This window comes from Bos indicus, chromosome 8, assembly GCF_029378745.1.
Source record: "Bos indicus isolate NIAB-ARS_2022 breed Sahiwal x Tharparkar chromosome 8, NIAB-ARS_B.indTharparkar_mat_pri_1.0, whole genome shotgun sequence".
Classification (NCBI taxonomy): domain Eukaryota; kingdom Metazoa; phylum Chordata; class Mammalia; order Artiodactyla; family Bovidae; genus Bos; species Bos indicus.
In genome coordinates this window covers 50,743,401-50,762,434 of record NC_091767.1, presented here as the reverse complement: position 1 = coordinate 50,762,434, position 19,034 = coordinate 50,743,401, and the positions used below count along the sequence as shown (strand labels likewise).

Sequence of the window (19,034 nt, the reverse complement as noted above, 5' to 3'; positions counted from 1 at the left end):
TATATATATATATATATATATACACTTTTCAAATGACACATAAGTCCTTCTGTCCTTTCATATCTGTGCTGCTCACAAGGTTGAGTTATATTTCTAACCCTCAAACACAATATTTTAAGAAGCAATATAAACAAAGTTAAAACAGTCAAGATGATTCCGTTTTAAGCCAGCAAGTACATGATCCATGTAAACCCAGCACACTGATGCCCTAGGCATCTGCTTTTGTAGCTCATGTTGGGGAAAGGTTGATTGTTTTCATCTGTACTTGAGTGTCTGTGCTTTGAGGTTTGGGTGGAGATGTTTAAAAAGTAAAAAACAAACCAAAAAACAACCAAAGAAAAACTTTAAGGAATTAATGATGACTCTTCAGTGTGTTTTGTATTCCACTTGAATAGGTTTTTGTTTAATGATGTTTATGTTTGGGGATTTTTATGTCTCTTAGTAACCCAAAGTGACATTAAACAGAACAAATACTGCGTTGATAGTCTTGGGGGGAAAAAGGAATTAACTTTATTTTTTCGCTGGGCAATTATGTGAACTGCAGAAATAGGCCACTCCAAATAAACTATGTCAAAACACTGACCTTCAAAGAAGGGAAGAATGGACATCATAGAATGAGCATGAAGAAATTGAGATACTTATTGGAGTGTTTTGCCAATTGTTTAGCCCTGAATTTATGGAAGAATGTGAATCCTATAATAGTAATTATAAGCAGTTATAATCCTACTGCTACTAGCTAACATTTCCTAGTTATTTTGTGTCAAGTACTTGGCTAAAGGCTTATGTGCATTAATATATTTAACTCAAACCAGGTTGGAAAGGAAAAATGGGAGAATAGAATGTAGTCTTAAAATATGATAACAAGTTTTAAGTTCAGTTATGTTTTGTATTTAATTGCGTAGTATTTCTAGTCTTTGGAGAGACAATGTGCGTTGTCTGGGTGGCAGGGAGTGGAGACTGAAAGGCCAGTCAGCTGCAGTTAGGAGAAGTTCTGAAGTCACGGTCCTGGGGGCTCCACCCCCAGCTAATTCATGGTGGAGCCATGAATTAGCTGCATGACGAGAGGGCAACCACTTTGAGTTCCACTTCCTCATTTGTAATTGGGATAAATCATGTTATGCACTTAACTCACAGGGTTGTTCAGGGGCCGAAATGAGGCAAGTTCCCGACACAGTAAATGTAGCTGTTGTTCTCAGGGTTAATCTCTGTGTGGCTTGTTAACATGGCAGTTACTCTGTTGTGGGCAGTCTCCTTTTAGCTGTGTAGTCCTGGTGGTAACTTAAAGGACATCCCAGCTTCGGCCTTTGTAGAATGAAGCCCTGATCAGCTTGCTGTGGCTCCCTCTTGCTTTGAGGGAAAGAAGGAATGAGAAATACTCTGCCCATTTATTCATTCGGTTTCTTCTGTTCTTCTCTTTATTTTATTCCAGAGAGTGCCAGTCATAACTCAGCCTCCACATCAGGCCAGGAAGCTGAATTTAGGGAGAGGCTAGACTAATTTCTTTTTTTTTTTCCTTTTTGTTATAATTAAATTTATTTATTTTTAATTGAAGGATAATTGCTCTACAATATAGTGTTGGTTTCTGCCAAACATCAACATGAAACGGCCATAGGTTCATCTATGGAGGCTTGACTAATTTCTGATCACTTGTAGTGATACTGTACTATTCCAGTCTCATTCTCTTTAAAAACCCTACATGTGAGAGCCTGAATCATCATTATTACATGTGAAATCTAATATTTTATTCCCAGCAATAGGAATGAAAAACAATTGTATTTGAAATTACAGTGGTCTGTGGCGGTTTTTTTTTGTTTTTTTTGTTTTTTTTGTTTTTTTTGTTAAGGCTTGACACAAAGAACTTTTGGGGCTATTAATTTTTTATTCAACAAAGCAGTTTTCAGTATAAGTCAGCCTTAGCAGCAGCATCATCATGGTACAATTCTGCTGCTACCAGGGAAGTAACTTCTTTCCATAGATATGGAAGTTCACTGATGTATCCCAAAGCGCTTGGGATCAGAATGTAAGTCTCTGAGTTTCTCATAAGGCCGTGCTGTGTGTTGCCTGTACATCGGCATATACTCTGTTAATGCCAGTAAAGAGATACCACTGGAATTTTTAGATGTTAAAATGTCTTATTTTCTTTCACATTTTCCAGATATCTAGGTGTGTGGGTGGGCTTCCCTGGTAGCTCAGGCAGTAAAGAATCTGCCTGCCATGCAGGAGACCTGGGTTTGATCCCTGGGTTGGGAAGATCCCCTGGAGGAGGGAATGGCAACCCTCTCTAGTATTCTTGACTGGAGAATCCCATGGATATAGGAGCTTGGCAGGCTACAGTCCATGGGGTCCCACAGAGGTGGACATGACTGATCGACTGACACACACACACAGGTGTGTGGATAGGATAGGCACCTGTGTTAGAGTTTGCCTATTGAGTGACTCCTGTGTAGCTGGGAGAGGCCGGGGTGGGCGTGAGGGTACAGCATAGTTGGTTCTCTGAACTGTTTTCTGTTTTCCACTCACTGCAATCCCCCTTCTGCCATTCACGGGTCTTGATAGATGTGTTTAGCAGTTAAGCTTTGAGCTGTCAGATTGGGTTTAGGGATGTAGAGGTTTGTGGATACTCTTCACCCTCAGTCTTAGAGGAGGTTCTATTCATTAGGAAACATTAGATCATTAGAGCCTGGTTTTATCAGTGGTAAGAAAACAGAACTTTACTTCACAAGAGCTTTTGATAGAATTGTTGTTTAGTTGCTCAGTTGTGTCTGACTCCTTTTGCAACCCCATGGACTGTAGCCCGCCAGGCTCTTCTGTCCATGGGATTCCCCAGGCAAGAATACTGGAGTGGGTAGCCATTTCCTCCTCCAGAGGGTCTTCCTGTATCTCCTGCATTGGCCGGCAGATTCTCTACCACTGAGCCACCAGGGAAGTCCCTTGATAGAATAAAGACAATAAAAAGAGCAGTTGACATGTTTCACCTTCTTCTGTTTTGCTAAGCAGTTTATATGCTGGTTCATGTAATCTTCTCAGTAACCTATAAGATAAGGCCCATGATTATTCACACTTTCAGATGATACAACTGAAACACAGAGAGATTAAAGAAGGTGTCCAGATTACATAGCTAGAGACTGATGAGGCTGTGGGTGAGACCTGGACCCTTTGACTTCTTCCTATTTAACAGGCTACAAGACTGAAAAGAAATGGAAGCTGGTATGATTTTGATAGACTTTTTCCCCACTGTATAGTCCCCCTTTCCCCAATTCTTTCAGTACTGTGCGTATCTCCAACTTAAATTTACAATTTACTCAGACATCAGCCTAAAGCTTTCATCATTGCTGGAAGCTGTAGGCATAAAATCAGGTCTGAGCTTAGATGTGTGAAGGATTTGTGGCCTTCACTCTCTATTGGTCATACATGGGATGTCTTGTTTTTTTACTTACTACATAGTGCTATTTATTTACTAAAATAGTTAAACAAAGTTGTTCTTTTTATTTACTGCATGTTTACTATATAGTTAGTGTCCTGCTACACTGTTTCTTCTTATATCTATAATGAGAAAACTATAAAAGGCCCAGCTTCTTCCTATGACATTTTCTTTAAAAAAGAAAGCACATTTGCATACTTCCACGTGAGTCTATGTTTCAGACTTATTTTCCCTTTCCTATTTAGAATCAGTGCCCAAAGAGATTCTAAGCTAGGGGTTCTTAAAGGGTCCCTGGGTAGAAGTCTGAGGGTCTGTGAACTTTGATGAAAAAACAGTTATACCTTTATACTAACCTATAGCTGAAAGTTATCATTTCCTTCAATTATAATGGAGACAGCAAACCACAGTGGTATTGGCAGTACCCATGACTGTTTGCAATAGCAATTACAGATGTTAACATGGCAAATATTTTTCTCAAAATACAGATTGTATTTTTATTACTTGAATATTATAGTGTTATTAGACTTGTGCTTGATCCTGTTAGCTAATGTGCTGAAAAAGAAGCACATGTATTACAAAATATTTTAAAAATATTTTAATCACTGTATTTCAATATCGTGGTTTCCTTTGTAATTGTACATATTCAAATTATACATTTTAAAACATTTATTCTGAGAAGGGGTTCCCTTAACTTCATCAGGCTGACAAAGTGTCATGATACAAAAAAAGTTGGAACCCCTACCTGCCCCCTATCCCCAACTTAAAACAGGTTATTTTCCTAACCTGTTTTAGGAAAGTCAGTTTCTCAGGGGAATGGTCTATAAATTATAAGGATTACATTTTCCTGTGAAAGGTATCAGCATATGGAAAAAGTACAGAACATGGTAAAAACCTTTCTTTTTTAAAGTAGTTGTTAGAAACATGTTGTTTTGGTTTTTTTTTCTTAACCAAATAGAAACACATAATAATGTTTTACATTTTATGTGATTTTAAGTGGATTTCCCATGAGGTTGGTCTCTTCCAAGCCAAGAGAACCAGTGCTGATTAGAGTATGGTCTCAGAAATTGCTGGCTTATGCCCACGTGGTGTACTCAACCCGTCTGACTGGCTCACTTGTGAAAATGCTCCCATTGGAAGTCAGTCTCACCACCACTTGCATTTAATAACAGAGAGTCACTTTGATGTTGATCCCTGTTTTAATAAACGTTCATTTTAAATTACACTTACATTGTCTTTTTATGCTTTGGTGCCATTTTTTAAAGAAGTAAAATTTACTGAAGGATCACATTCATTCAAGAAAGTGAACACAGCATATGTGTACATCTCAAAGAATTTCCACAACTGAACACATGTGTGTAACCAGCACCCAGATCAAGAATGTAGGCTGTTTGTATTCTTCGGTTTGTAAACGTTGTAAAAATAGCATTTGTTGTGTGTCTTTGATGGACCACAGGTGGGTATCTGCAGAACCACACAGTACTTTGCACTTTGCTGAGCACTGATGGACTCCATCTAAAGAGACCATGGGCTAGGGGGAGGGACACAGGCTTTGGCCCAGCTTGAATCCTGTTATGACCTCTTGTGGTCTGTGCAACCTCTGACAGATTGCTTAATATCTTTGAACATCAGTGTACTCATTGGTAAAATAAGGCTATCAGCATACTAATACTTTTCTTTCATGATTGCCAAGAGTTAGAAAAAATAAAACTAGTCTGGTGTATACAAGTGATAAATGAATGATGGATGCCATTATCAGTAACTGTGAACACATCAAAATACACTCATTTGTAGCCTAGAGGTTTATTATAGCGTAATAGACGGGGTTGCAGGAGATAGTGCATTAACTGAAGTTTTCAAACTTGCTTGGACAATTTTTATGGTATAGTAAATTCACATGATGTTGAATTTACCACAGTGTGGATGTAGGTTTAAAGAAAGGAAATAAAACTTGGTTATTATTTTCTTGAATTTCTGAAAAAGTGAAACTCCCCATTTACTAAATGAATTTTCTTTTTCTTTGGAGGTGTTGGAGAAAATTTGACAGATCCGTCTGTAATAAAACCTGAAGACAAACAGTAAGTTAATTTATCATCTGGAAAATTGCACTTGACACATTGTACATGATTTCTTAAACATAATTTTTAAGCACTTATATATCTTGCCTAGATCCTAGGAAGATTTTGAGGCAGGTTTTATCAATGTCTGTATCTATATCCCCAAATATTTGTATCCAAATATGATAAAATACAGTAAGACTTAAAATACAGTTTTAAAGAATGTATGGCTTAGGAAATAGGGGCCAAAAAATAAGCAGAATATGATTAAATCTGGAGTTGTTAGTACACAGAAATGGAAATTGTATAAAGACCAATGTTGTAGCCAGAACTGTGTTGCAAATTTGACTCTGAGTTTTCTAGTATCCCAGACAAAGGAGAAATATGGGTAAGTTCAGCCTCCATAGGCTTTGACATGAAGACAGTGTGGTAGGAGAGACAGTTTCCTTTGTTGTCTTCACAATGGAGTCATTGTATTCTTGTCATGGGTAGTGTCTTCCATCACATGCCTATAAAATTAAAGCTGGGGGCAGAAAGTGTGCTATTTAGTAACAGCAAGTCTGTGAGAGGCCCAAACAGTGGGGTTTAGATATGGAGTCATCAGGTTGTCTATTAATTCAGGACGGTAAATTCTACAGAAAGATGTGTCATCTGCCTGTCCTTTGAATTCCCATGGACATTTTATCCCATGAGCAGGCTTTTGGGAGCTCTTGGAAATAAAGGATCTGAGGTGGTATTAACGGTGGAGTAAAAAGAAGTGATGATTAAGGAAAAAAGTAGTGATTAAGGATGGATCAATATAGAAAAATGACAGTGGTTTTCAAACATAAACTTGCATCATAATTACCCGGAGAGCTTGTTAAAACATAGTTTGCTGCCCTTTACCTCCAGCTCTTGTCCCTGGTTTCTAATTCAGTGGGTTTGGGATGGGTTCACATAATGTCGCAAGTTCCCAGATGATTCTAATTCTGCTGGCCTAAAGCCCACACTTTTGAGAACTGCTAACATATGACATTTTAATTTCTTAGTTGTCCTAAGTGTCTAAACTTGGTCTGTGGGTTGTGTGTATGAGTGTCTGTATATATACATATATTTATAAAAATGGGTGATTTCTATATGATGAACTCTGAAACTTTTATTTCCCTCCCATGGACTCATATTGTAGTTATTCACTACTTTAATGCTATATTCTTTTACTGAATGATTAATCTAAATATGGTGCCATCTGTAGGTGTCTCTACAAGGAAGTACGTCTAAAAGTGTATTAGCTGTTTCTTTGCATCAGGTGAGCTAGAGAAGATAAAAGTGAGCTATATTGCTCCTCTGCATCCAAACCCCATGATATTTGACCCTGGAGTTCATGTTGTAACCCTTAGTGTACAGATAAAGACTTTGCTATTTTTTTTAGCTAAAAATATGTAGTATTTCTTCAGTGGTCCTGTATGCCCAAGAGTTTGTAGTAGAAACTTTGTATAATTTTGCAGTGAAAATTTTTGCATATATAATGAATCGAGTTTATGTATACTTTATGTATATCATTTATTAAATTTTGACCTTGGTATGTATATTTAATATGACCTGAATATTTCCAACTTTTCGAATTCTAAGAAGATTATATTATTCCTCTTGACAGCTGAGTATTTAATTGCATTCTATAAGCCAGTGTGTCTCAATTTCTATTAGGGTCACATAGGGAACTTTAAAAAAAAAAGCTGCTCAGAATTATCCTCAAGTCAGAATCTCAGGATGGGACCCTGATGTCTGTATTTTTCAAAAGTTTCCCATGTGGTTCTAATGGGCAGTCAGGGTTGGGAGCCTCTGGCTGATAGCAGACGTTTTTTAATGGCTTGAGGCCAGGAACACTGGAAGCTGATAGGTTGGTATCACTATAGCCTGTCTGCTTTTGTGGGGATCACCTAGTTTTGGTGCAGTTGTTCTGCATCTTTATGGTGAAGATAGTAAGTACTATTTTTTCACAATGTGGAGGATTACATCTGATTAGTTCAATGAGGCTCACATTTCTGGATGCCTCTTATATATTACATTTTTGCTACACAAAGCATGGGCCAGGACCAATAGCATCAGCAGCACCGGAAGATGTTAGAAATGCAGCCTCTTGAGACCCTCCCTTTGTTGTTGTTCAGTCATTCAGTCGTGTCTGACTCTTTGTGACTGCATGGACTGCAGCATGCCTGGCTTCCCTGTCCTTCACCATCTCCCGGAGCTTGATCAAATGTATGTCCATTGTGTGGGTGATGCCATCCAACCATCTCATCCTGTCGTTCCCTTCTCCTCCTGCCTTCAATCTTCCCCAGCATCAGGGTCTTTTGTAATGAAAAGACCCTCCCTAGACTTCCCTAATCACAAACCTGAATTTTCAGAAGATCTTCAGGTGATTTGGTGTAAATAAAAGTTTGAGAGGGACTTCCCTGGAGATTCAGTGGTTAAAACTCCATGCTTCCACTACAGGGGGGCGGGGGTGTGGGTTCCATCCCTGGTCAGTGGAACTAAGATCCTGCATGCTTTGCGGTGCAGCCTACAGCCTCCCGCCCCACCAAAAAAAAAAAAAAAACAAGTTTGAGGAGCAAGTGCTGTCACATGTTGTTTATTTTACTCTTAACGATAACCTTAGAAGGAAATGTCTTCAATCCCTGCTCACAAATGAGAAAACTGAAGCCCAATGGAGATGGTAACTTGCCTATGAGGAGAAGAGGGTCAATGAAAAGGAATGATCCTCTACAAGAGGGAAGATATTGTGTGGTGCAAATTCTGATATTGTCTCTAATGCCTGTTGTCTCATAACTTTCCCTAACATGTGAACTTTGCCCTTGCATGCGAAGACCAAATCATTACACCTTCTCTCCCAAATTCTCTCTGGCCACTCACCTTGGTTCCTCACTCAGTGGAGGTTGCCTCAAGTGCTTTGGTAGTTTGGGATTGCATCTTTTTTTTTTTTTTTTCTTACTGCATTGATGGTTTCAGGCATTTGACAAGTATGAAATGATAATGATGAGATGTTCTTTACTAAATCTCTATGTACATGGTACTAATTAGCATTTCCTCGAATGTGAAACCAAGTTACCACCTGCTTTCCTGTGCTGTGAAAAATCTGGAAAACAGTTGTAAATTTTTTCAAACATGGTTGTCTGAGATTGCAAGGCTGTAGGCATGGTGTATTAGTTAGTGTCCCTACAACCTTCCTTCACTCTCCACTGCTCAGGGAGTGGTTGAACCCCTGATACATACATATTATAGTAATTTTGATTCTTTTGTCTTAACTTTAATGAAGCTCATAGAGGGAAATGATGTAGTTTACAGCTTTAATCTGAGAATCAGTGTTACATTTCTAAGTTGGAAACTTTCATGCTTTACTGGGGGGAAAGAAATGGCAGTGTGGAAGGCAAAAAGTGATATATTCCAATAGGGTCATGCCAGAGAGACTATAAAAGGAATCCTGCAACTTTAATGACTCAAAAACCACCTTTGTTTTTCACATTATCAGCATCATAGAATTCTGGTACTAAATACTATGTGATTCTACTTCTTTGCTACATTTGGTTTCACCTTAAAGAAGTGATTCCTTACCATGTGGACTGAAAGAGGAATAGTTAACAAAAGGCAGCTCTTGCAGCCTGGTAAACACCGCGAGAGCCGTATTGTGTAAGGGCGATTGAGTGACCAGGAAAGTTAATCCTGGGTGTCTGCTCATGTCATCTTCCCAAGAGGTTTCCTCCACCTACCCGCCTCAGAGCAAAGAGGCAATCTGAGATCAAACTGACATCAGCCCTCATTCTGAGCTTGGCACATCTTCAGAGCAGCTACTGTTATTCTGCCAAAAGGAAGTGGAAATTGAGATAAATGTTTCAATACTCAGATGGAAAAAAAAAGTCCATTTTTATACCACGTCCCTTTTGAAAAACCACATTCCTTAGAAGCAAAGTTTATTGTTTCCTTTTGTGATAGTTTGCTTTTCTTTTTTCTTAAGACGTGGTATTTAAGAGCAGTAATTGAGTTCAGATTTTAAAATGTGCTGTTTTCCACTCAGCATGTCATTAAAATAAAATATTAGCTTTCATAAAGTTTCTTTGGAGGTATTTCTGGTGTGCTGTGTTCCATGGTGTGTAGCATGTCAGTCGAAGAATGATAGTTGTATATGATCTAATAATGGGTAAACTTTGACCCTGGAATCTATTATAATTTTATAATATTATGAGAATCTATAATAGATCACTTATAGAGTGTCCAAAATGTGCCTAATATATATGATTCTGTTTGTAATTTTGTCACCTAAGTTTACTTCCACAAAATCATTGTCTCCTAGTTGTCATGTCTTTTCACTGAGAGCCCAGAAAACTGCCATAGCAGTTTGCAGAGTAGAAGGAGCTATCGAAGGAGCCATGAATCCTGGGTGCCGGGTTTTGTTGGGCTTTTGTGTTTGAGGACATTGATTATGTTCAGAACAGTATTTGGGTTTGAAACAATGCACATCAGTCTTTTCAGAAGGGGTGCGCCAATAGCAAATTTATTTTATTGCATACTTACCTTTTGGGTTTTCTAGTAGAACAGTTGGTAGTGAATGTCATTCTCTCACCCCATATGCATGAAAAAGGGTCTCACTGTATTTTGTTTTACTGTGGTACATAGAAAATTCACTTTTCTATCAGATTAGTGTGGAAATGAGTTTCACAGTAGGTCTTGGAGTTGGGTACAAAGATTGAAGTGCATTTGAATTGTAAATGTGCAGACCTAACACTGTTGCTTCCCCAAAGTGCTCTGTTCTTTGTTGGCTCCTTCAAGTTTACTGGGTTACTATGGGATACTGTTCGGTATCTGAGAGAATCCTAGTTGAGCTCCTTTTTCTTAGCTGTGATCTAATTGATATTCTGATATTTCCTCTAGATCAAGAGGAATGGTGTTTGGACCAGCCAATTTAGGGGAAGATGCAATTAGAAACTTCATTGCAAAACATCGTTGCAACTCCTGCTGCCGGAAGCTCAAACTCCCGGGTATGCCCCAAACAATTCTATTTTTCTCTAAGTAAATCTCTCATTGAGCAACAGCCATTGTAACCTGGGATGGAGTAGAAAATCTTAATCACTTTTTTATCTCATTCGCAGTCGAGGCCTGACTTTCTGACTGCAAATTTTTTAAGTCTCTAAAGGGATTAAAAGGACAGAGATTTACTTCAGGTTCTGCCAAAATGTGATAAAACAACATCAGGCCCAATGCTTGTCACAGTCTCTCTAAGGGAAAAGTTCCACCTACTTAATTGGGGGTAAAATTGGATGGAGGCAGATTCCCCCCGCCGTGCCCCCACCCCTTGGATCTTGTGTGATGCCCACAGTATTTCTATTCTGTTCTTATTTACTCATTGGTCATTTGGGAGGCTGGGGCATGGAGGGAAGCAACAGCTATCAATTAAAGTAGTGCTTTTTATGATAAAAACCTACTCCTGTAAACATATATTACAAGATATGTTTTTAAAATCTGATTTGATAGTGTGACATGCTTTCTCTAAGACTAATAGACTTAGCACAGAAAAATATTCTTAACATAAAAGGCAATAGCCAGAGGTCTGTGGGCCCCAAGTTGGTGGCCCCAGCTCTGTTGCATTCTTTCCTCTTATCTCAGAAGGGACGCTTTATGTCTGTCTCAGTTCACTCCCTGTTTCTCTAAGGTTGTACCACATTTGTCCTTAAAATGGAATTTCACATCTTTTAAGCTGAGTAGCCCTTCCAGCCTTATCATAAGTGATTGAACCCCAAATTGGAAATCAGTATGAGATCAACATCCACTGTAACTTGGGATGGAGTAGGTGAAAATTTACAGCAAAGAAAGGCCATTTCTAATCTTGTTGGAGTTGAAGGTAGGAGTTGCTCCTGTGGACACGATGCCGAAGGAGACTGGGATGGGTAACAGCTTCCAGTTCCAGCAGGGAGTAGCTTGTTGGTCGGGGAGGTTGTGGTGAGGATGTCAGACTCGAGTGGTACCGAGAGTGGGGTCTCGCTGTCATCTGGTGGCTGCCCAGGACTCCTTCTCACAAACCACACAGTGGAAATGGGCAAAGAGAACAGTCCTCGGCACATTGGCTGAGCTGCCTGTTGACCTCCTCTCTGACTACAAGGAGCCCAGGAGGGAGCGGGGCCTGGACTAAGCCACATCCAGGCCTCCAGGTAAGGGTCCTCTGGGAGGCAGGAGCTGATCTCCCAGCCTATGATCGCAGGCCAGAATCCAGCTCATTAACTCAGCGTCCTCAGGTGCTGACCTCTTCCCAGCTCTGATTCATTGTTTCCTGGGCAGGACCACTTCTTGTTCTTGAGGACACAGGGACTATATCTGATCAGCCAGGATTAAGGGAAACTTGAGGCATAACTCACTGCTTCTGTCCAGTCACCTCTTCTGTAGGATTAAGATTCCTCCATCCCCTTCCTTCTTGCCTTTCCCTACCATGGTGGCTTTTGAGACATTCAAGAATTCCTCCATTTCTAGACCTAATCCTTATTTCCTTGTAAAACCTTAGTTAACACATTTAAATGGAAATAAGAAATATCCTCATTTACTCGAACATTTGGTAATTTGAATTTAAAAAAGCTTAGCTCAGAAAACAGGAGTAGGGGTGATTTTTCTTTTTGTTTATGTTTTACTGTTTTTTTTTTTTTTTTTTTAAAAAGAAGTCATCTCAGAAAGTGTATGAGAGCATGGGGTCCATAGGTTGAGCTCACATCCCAGGAGTACTTTGTACTAATTTTGTGACCTTGGCCTCATTCTCATCCGTTAGCTGGGAATGATAGCACCTACCTCATAAAGGTGGTGTAAGGATTGAAGCAACGTAAAAAGTGTTGGCTATTATCAAACTATAGTATGTATTAGTTTTATGTCCAGATAGTCCCCATTTAATATTAAAAAATTATAAAGGAATGTATGTTTAAGCTTAACAAATTTAATCAACATGGTATACCATGATAATCCAAACATTTAAAGCTCACTGTCCTCCTTAAGTTCTCCCCAAGGGTTGCGCTTGTTAATGATTTCTTTAGGTAATTTCCCTGTTGAACTAAAGAAGGAGGCTTCAGGAAGCAGAGGATTTGATCACTGGACAACGCTTTTAGAGGTTCAGTCAAACCTGAGGTACATTTTTGTTGCAGAAAACTGACCACTGATGTCTCAAGCCCACCATTCTGACGGACAGTCTGACTCTGCCGTCATTCAACAGTGAACACGCCCTGTTCTGTGGCGTCACTTAGGTCCGGCCAGGTCACATCTCAAGGGTGCTATGTATTGAGCCAAGCAACTGAGTCTTGCCACAGTGAGCACAGCCTTGGGGAGTTAGATACATGTGTGCCTGCTGGGGTATACCTTGGACAGGGTTGAGGGTCTGAGTTTCACACATCAGAGGAGCAGTCTTCTCTGAGCACTTGGCCTAAAGTCCAATCTATCTGAACATCATGTTCTTAAGGTTTCCCTATCACTGTCTTAACTGTCTTCCTTGCAGACTTAAAAAGAAATGACTACTCTCCTGGAAGGATAAATTCTGCCTTTGGACTTGAAATCAAAATAGAACCAGCTGAGGAGACTCCAGCGGGGGAAGAGGGTAGTAATTCTCCAGAAGACCTCACACGATTGTAAAAAAAAAAAAAACACACCAAAAAACAGAAGTAAGAAGATGACAGCCTTTGCCCTGCCTTCCATGAACTCTATGGTAACATAGACTGGTGATATAACATTGATGATGTCAGAGCCTCTGCCAGAATGGCCTTACCCCAAGGGCCTTCTGGGACGTGCCTTCTGAGTCTCAGGTCTCTCTTGCCCAAGGACTTCCCTGTTGTTTGATGAATGGGTTTTCCTAGATATTGACCCCTGCAGGGTGCTTTGCATGTGCAGGGTTCATCATGCTCAAGTTGCACAGGAAGACATTTGGATGAATCAGCTGGGAAAGCGGCTCCTTCATACCTCATTCCTTGGTGCAGAATGCTGGGCACTTAAAGAACCAGGCAGATTAATTTATTTTCCCACTCTGTGTGCAGACTCTAACCTCCACTGCTATTCATCACCTAACCCCCATATTGTATTGATGTATATAGTTGTACATAAAAAAGTCACTTGACTTCCTCCTCTCTCCTTTCCAGCAGCATAGGGCTTTATATGGTGACAGAAAGGAAAACAATGGAGAGAAGGTGTATTTGCACAGACTGGAGGACACTCCTGCATAAACTAGTCAGCGAAAAGGTAGCATCCTAGTGACATCTACTGGGTTTGAGTATCATCAGTGGATCATATGATCACTGGGCATTTCAGGTTTCTCTAGAAGAGAGGAAAGGGAAACCTAAGACAAATGCCCTGGCATTTCTTTTTTTAAGGGAACAAGGTTATATAACACTAGCAATTATTAAGAAATGTTTTCCCTTCCCTTAAGCTCAGGGACACTATTGGTTAGAGAGTTGAGTAACCCAACCTCTTAATAATTATTCCCTTTTTCAAAGCTGGGTATATAATATTACAAGCTGAATTACTCTATGTCAGGTCATATAAGTAAAGATGGGGTTTCTGAATGAAAACATGCTTTGAAAATTTTGATTCATTGCAGTGCAGAGTTCTGGTGGCTTCAAGAGTGCTGGAGTGTATAGTTTAAGTATGGCCTGAGCACATGTGATCAGTTTCAGAAGCCTGAAGAAAGGGTCCCTGGGAGCCACACTGTACAACATGTTTGGGGGATCAGTCATCCCTCTTTCACACTTATCAAGGGTCACCCTACCTCAGAACAAGCACAAACTGTTCACCCAAGGAGGACTTGAAGGGCTGGGTACCTTCCCCCCCCTCTTCCCTCATCTCCTTTCCTCATTAAAAAGCATTCCAATCTATCAGCAACAAGCCTCCTGGGGCTTGAAATTTTCACCTTATCTTTACCATTAGCCCTTGCATTAGCTGGCTTCCTTTCAAATCAGTGCTCCTGTATTCTTAGGTTATACTCTGGGGATATGTTGCCCAAAGGTAGGGGGATGGAAAGCCAAGGATTTGGTTTGCCAAGGATAGTGCATGATTTTTGTGAGATGCATGATGACTGATTTACAGCCCTTTTAATTTGGTCTTGGGGGTGGTGGGAGGTGGGAAATCTGGGTGATTTCTTGATTGGCAATGAGGATAAATTGTTAATGCTTTTTCAGAGCTTAACTGCCTTATCCTGTTCTGCAAATCGGTAAGAGATCTGTTGGTACTCACTTCAGAGACATGTTCAACTATGGAAAGAGGCAATTTTCCTATCCAAGGCCACACTAGAAAGCATTAATTCATTGGTCAAATATTTGTTACCTGGAATGGAACTTGAAAAAATACATTTTGATTTTTCTTTTCTGTGTTGTGGTTTTGTGTCTCTCTTTTTAAGAAAATATCACCAGAATAACATTTTAAAAAGATGAAACACTGGACAAAGGTCACTGTGGGATAGCTGACAGGAAAATACCAATGTGATAATCATGACTTGATTCATGACCACAAATGAATGAATTCATTCATTTGGTTAATTTTATTCAACAGGTATTTATTAAGTGCCTTCTCTGTAATGTGTAAGAGATGAGGGTGTGGTGCACGTAACATTTCTTTGCCCTTAAAAAGCGGCATGTCTTATATTTCCTTTTTGGTTGTTGTTCCAGGTTTGGATTTCTGGTGAGTGCTGAAAAATTTGACTTTTGGGGGAATGTTGAACACAGAGATGTGTCCTATATTCTGTCTGCCAGTGAGCAGTAGGTTTAGACTGGGATATGAGAATTAGGGCAAATGAAAAGACATAACTGGGATGGTTTTAGGAGCCACTGAGGAAAAATGGACTGCATCATCCTTATAGGAGCCCTAAGCCCATCTCACTGGAGAAGGCAGTGGCACCCCACTCCAGTACTCTTGCCTGGAAAATCCCATGGACGGAGGAGCCTGGAGGGCTGCAGTCCATCGGGTCGCTAAGAGTCAGACACAACTGAGCAACTTCACTTTCACTTTTCACTTTCCTGCATTGGAGAAGGAAATGGCAACCCACTCCAGTGATCTTGCCTGGACAATCCCAGGGACGGGGGAGCCTGGTGGGCTGCCGTCTATGGGGTCGCACAGAGTCGGACACGACTGAAGCAATTTAGCAGCAGCAGCAGCAAGCCCATCTCACAGATGGCATCTGAATCTGGGGACCAGAGAAACAGCTAGGTTCCTGGGAGTCCTTCCTGAAGGCATCCTGAGCACGGGCATTCCCTTTTTGGGGCTGTGTGTTCCTGGGGTAACTTCGCCCCATGACATCTTAAAGCTTCTAGTAACAAGTCTGGGGGAATGAGATCAGATATAGTTTTGGGTCTTTCTCACCAGGCTATTTTCTGTGACTCTGCAAAACAAGTTCTGGGTGACTAAAACTTCCCTAACAACCATTTAATGAAAAGTTGAAAAAAAAAATTTTGTTGTTGCTGTTGTTTGTTATTGTTTTAGATGAAGATGGGTTGCTCACACTCTAGAAGTCATGTCATAGATGCTCCCGTCATGCCTTGCAGCCTTTCTCCATCAGCCACGGGCATCTACCACAAAGCTTGGCATGTAATAAGTGTTGAACTTTATTTGTTGAAAGAAATAATAAAACCTTCCCATGATAATGGATTTCATTTACTAGTTAACAAATCAGATTTGCATTTTTAATCTAGAAGGGAATGATTACCAATTCCTTAAGACCCAACACAATTCTTTTGATCTCTCTCTGTTTTAATTTTCCAGGAAATAGCTTTTAACAACCTACACCTTGTCTATTGAATTCTCAACCAGTTCTTGCCCTTATCGTCATGGCAATAATACCAGAGTACCATCCTTCTTACTGGTGACTATTGAAATGAGATGATAACTTCCCAGAAACTGCCTAGAAATAATCATCACTTTATTACCCTTTGAAAAGAAGATTGATAGAAAAGTCATTTGAAAGATGGTTCATTACCATGCCCTAGTACGATTTCTTTACTCACATCTCTCCAAAGCATGAGAAAGGAAGGATTATTCTCTGAGGTCGGAATTTGAAGGCTGTGTGTTTGCCTCTTTGAAGTCTTGGTATTTAATTTTCTGTAGTCATTTCTTGGGCAATTTTCTAAGAAACTAGTTGAAGCTAATTTATCATAAGTTAAAGTCAAATGACAGAAAAGATTTTTTTTCCCCCTTAACAGCATTTTATTCCACAGAGGTTAGCTTCTGAAGGAAAATGAGACTTAAATAGCATTTCAAATCTCCAGCCACATGGGTGGGTACACAGAATAGAAAGGGTTCTGGAAGCCACACTGATTTTTTTATTTAGCACAGTTATTATTTTGTGAGTTTTCTTCTTAGACCTTGATGTACAGATAAAGTATATTTTAGTGAAATGCCCTCCTGAAAATAATTAGTGAAGTTGCTTAATTTTTCAAAAGGAACTCTAAGTCCTCAAGGGATAACAACCCTTGATCTCTAGCATTGGCAGATTTGGTTTAATTTTATATATTTCTTTTAACCTTTCTTTTAGTCCGTAACTCTGAAATGAGGATGAGATACTTACCTTTTCAAACAAAGGTGAACAATAGTGAGAGAGCATTTATAAAGTCCTTTGAGAATCTCATTTAAAAGCCTTCTTGTGAGCATGGGATCCAGTTCAATAAATAATAAGGGGCTTTCATTTTTGATATTATGTGATCATTATTTAATGTTTACAGAGGATGCTCAGTGGACTTGTTCTAGTATAAACACAAAAGTGGTTTCTGCTGTTTCTCTTTCCAAGGGGAAAAAGCTCATTGCTCCCTTTTTATTTTCAAGCTTAATTAAGTGGTTCAAAATCTTGATGTTCACCATTTCACAGTGTCTCCTACTTATTTTCTTTTTTGATGGATTTGGGTTTTACACAGCCAAAGTCTCTGCCCAAAGAAAGCCTTCCAGGATAAGTAAAGCCCAAATCTGGAACCATCATTGATGATATTTTTAGGAATGAAAAAAGAGCAGGTTTAGAATCTTGGTATTTGTAAGGCCTGATGTTTTATAAACAATTTAATTAATGCTGATTTAGATTTTGTCAGTATAAGGCTGTTTAGTAATAGGAAAATTCTGGCCTATGGCTTGTACATCTTTTAGTAACTAACTCCCTTCAGCATTCTCATCTTCCCCTAGTGGTTTTGTTCATTTGTTTGTTTCACTTTGAACCTTTAAAAATTCCGTCTGCTACTAATAGTCAGAAAGTTCATGCAATTGTTATGGTAGAAAACCTTTGGCTAATGACTGTCCAAATGTGAACATAATAATAACTGCATTTCATTGGAGGAATTTGGTGGGAATCATCATTGGTGTCATGTGATTGCACTTTGGCTTGTAATGAATCTCTTTCTCTGTTCCATATTGGTCACCAATGAGAGGTCACAGAACCTCAGGATGCTTTCGTAACCCAAAGAAATCCTTGGTATGTATTCTGGGTTGAATCGTGTCTCCCCAAAGTTCACATGTGGAAATCCTAACCCCAAGTACCTTGGAATATAACTGTATTTGGAAATAAGGTATTTACAGAGGTAATAAAGTTTAAGTGGGATCATTAGGGTGGACTCTGACTCAATATTACTGTTGTCCTTATAAGAAGAGGAGATTAAGACATAGACACACTGAAAGTGAAGACCATGTGAAGACAGAGAGAATGCATCATCTGCAAACCAACCAAGGTGAGGGTCCTCGGAGGAAATCAGTCACACTGACATCTTGGACTCACAGCTTCCAGAACAGGAGGGAAGAAATTTCTCTTGTTTAAGTCACCCAGTCCTTCTGCTTTGTCCTGGCAGCCCTAGGAAACTGTTACATTGTTGCCATGCTTTGGAATTGCCTATGTGACCCTGGAATTTTGTAGAAAGGGACTTGGGGAGAAGAGATGAGGGCAATAGCAATGGAGAGGAGGAGATGACCACTGACCATCTTCTGCGGCAGAGGATAGAGAGTATCACAGATGGCAGGACTGGTGAGTGATTTTATTGAGAGAGTAGAGACTGATGTGTTCTGGAGATCATCTGAGTGTTACAGATGAAAACAAACACTGGCTGGGCTTCATGAGATGAGATGTTTGTCTACAGCTAAAAGGCTTCTGGAGACATCTTGCTGCTGCTGCTGCAGAGTCACTTCAGTCGTGTCCAACTCTGTGCGACCCCACAGATGGCATCCCACCAGGCTCCCCCGTCCCTGGGATTTTCCAGGCAAGAACACTGGAGTGGGTTGCCATTTGAGAAGGAGACATCTTAGGGGACTGGAAAAGAAGTGTGGACGACAATGTAGACTTTAGTTTTCTACAACTGGTCAGTACATGTCCTATTTAAGAAATACTTACTGAGCCTTACCATGTGTTATGTCCTGACCCTAACGTTAGACTTGTTAAATAAGATCCATTTCTGTCTTTGAGGGTCTCCAAGACAATTAAGGGGTTTACAGTATACTGATTTGTCATTGCCCACAATAATAATGGTTATAATGATAACTTTTTTAATATCATTATAAGGCAGTGGGTGTTGAACACTCATTATGTTCTAGGCATTGTGCTAAATGCCCATTACAAA

General features: G+C 39.8%; 1 protein-coding gene across 4 annotated transcripts in view; it reads left to right on the top strand.

The window, feature by feature from the left end:
• The window catches only part of TRPM6 (transient receptor potential cation channel subfamily M member 6), a 169,946-nt gene extending 151,912 nt beyond the window's left edge, over positions 1–18,034 (top strand). For all 4 annotated transcript variants that reach the window (XM_070794665.1, XM_070794664.1, XM_070794663.1 and 1 more), the window contains exons 37-39: positions 5,445–5,496; positions 10,375–10,481; positions 12,968–18,034. In XM_070794665.1, the coding sequence (XP_070650766.1) occupies positions 5,445–5,496; positions 10,375–10,481; positions 12,968–13,101 (293 nt within the window). In that variant the 3' untranslated portion in view covers positions 13,102–18,034. The remainder of the gene's footprint in view (positions 1–5,444; positions 5,497–10,374; positions 10,482–12,967) is intronic.
• The last annotated feature ends 1,000 nt before the right edge of the window (positions 18,035–19,034 follow it).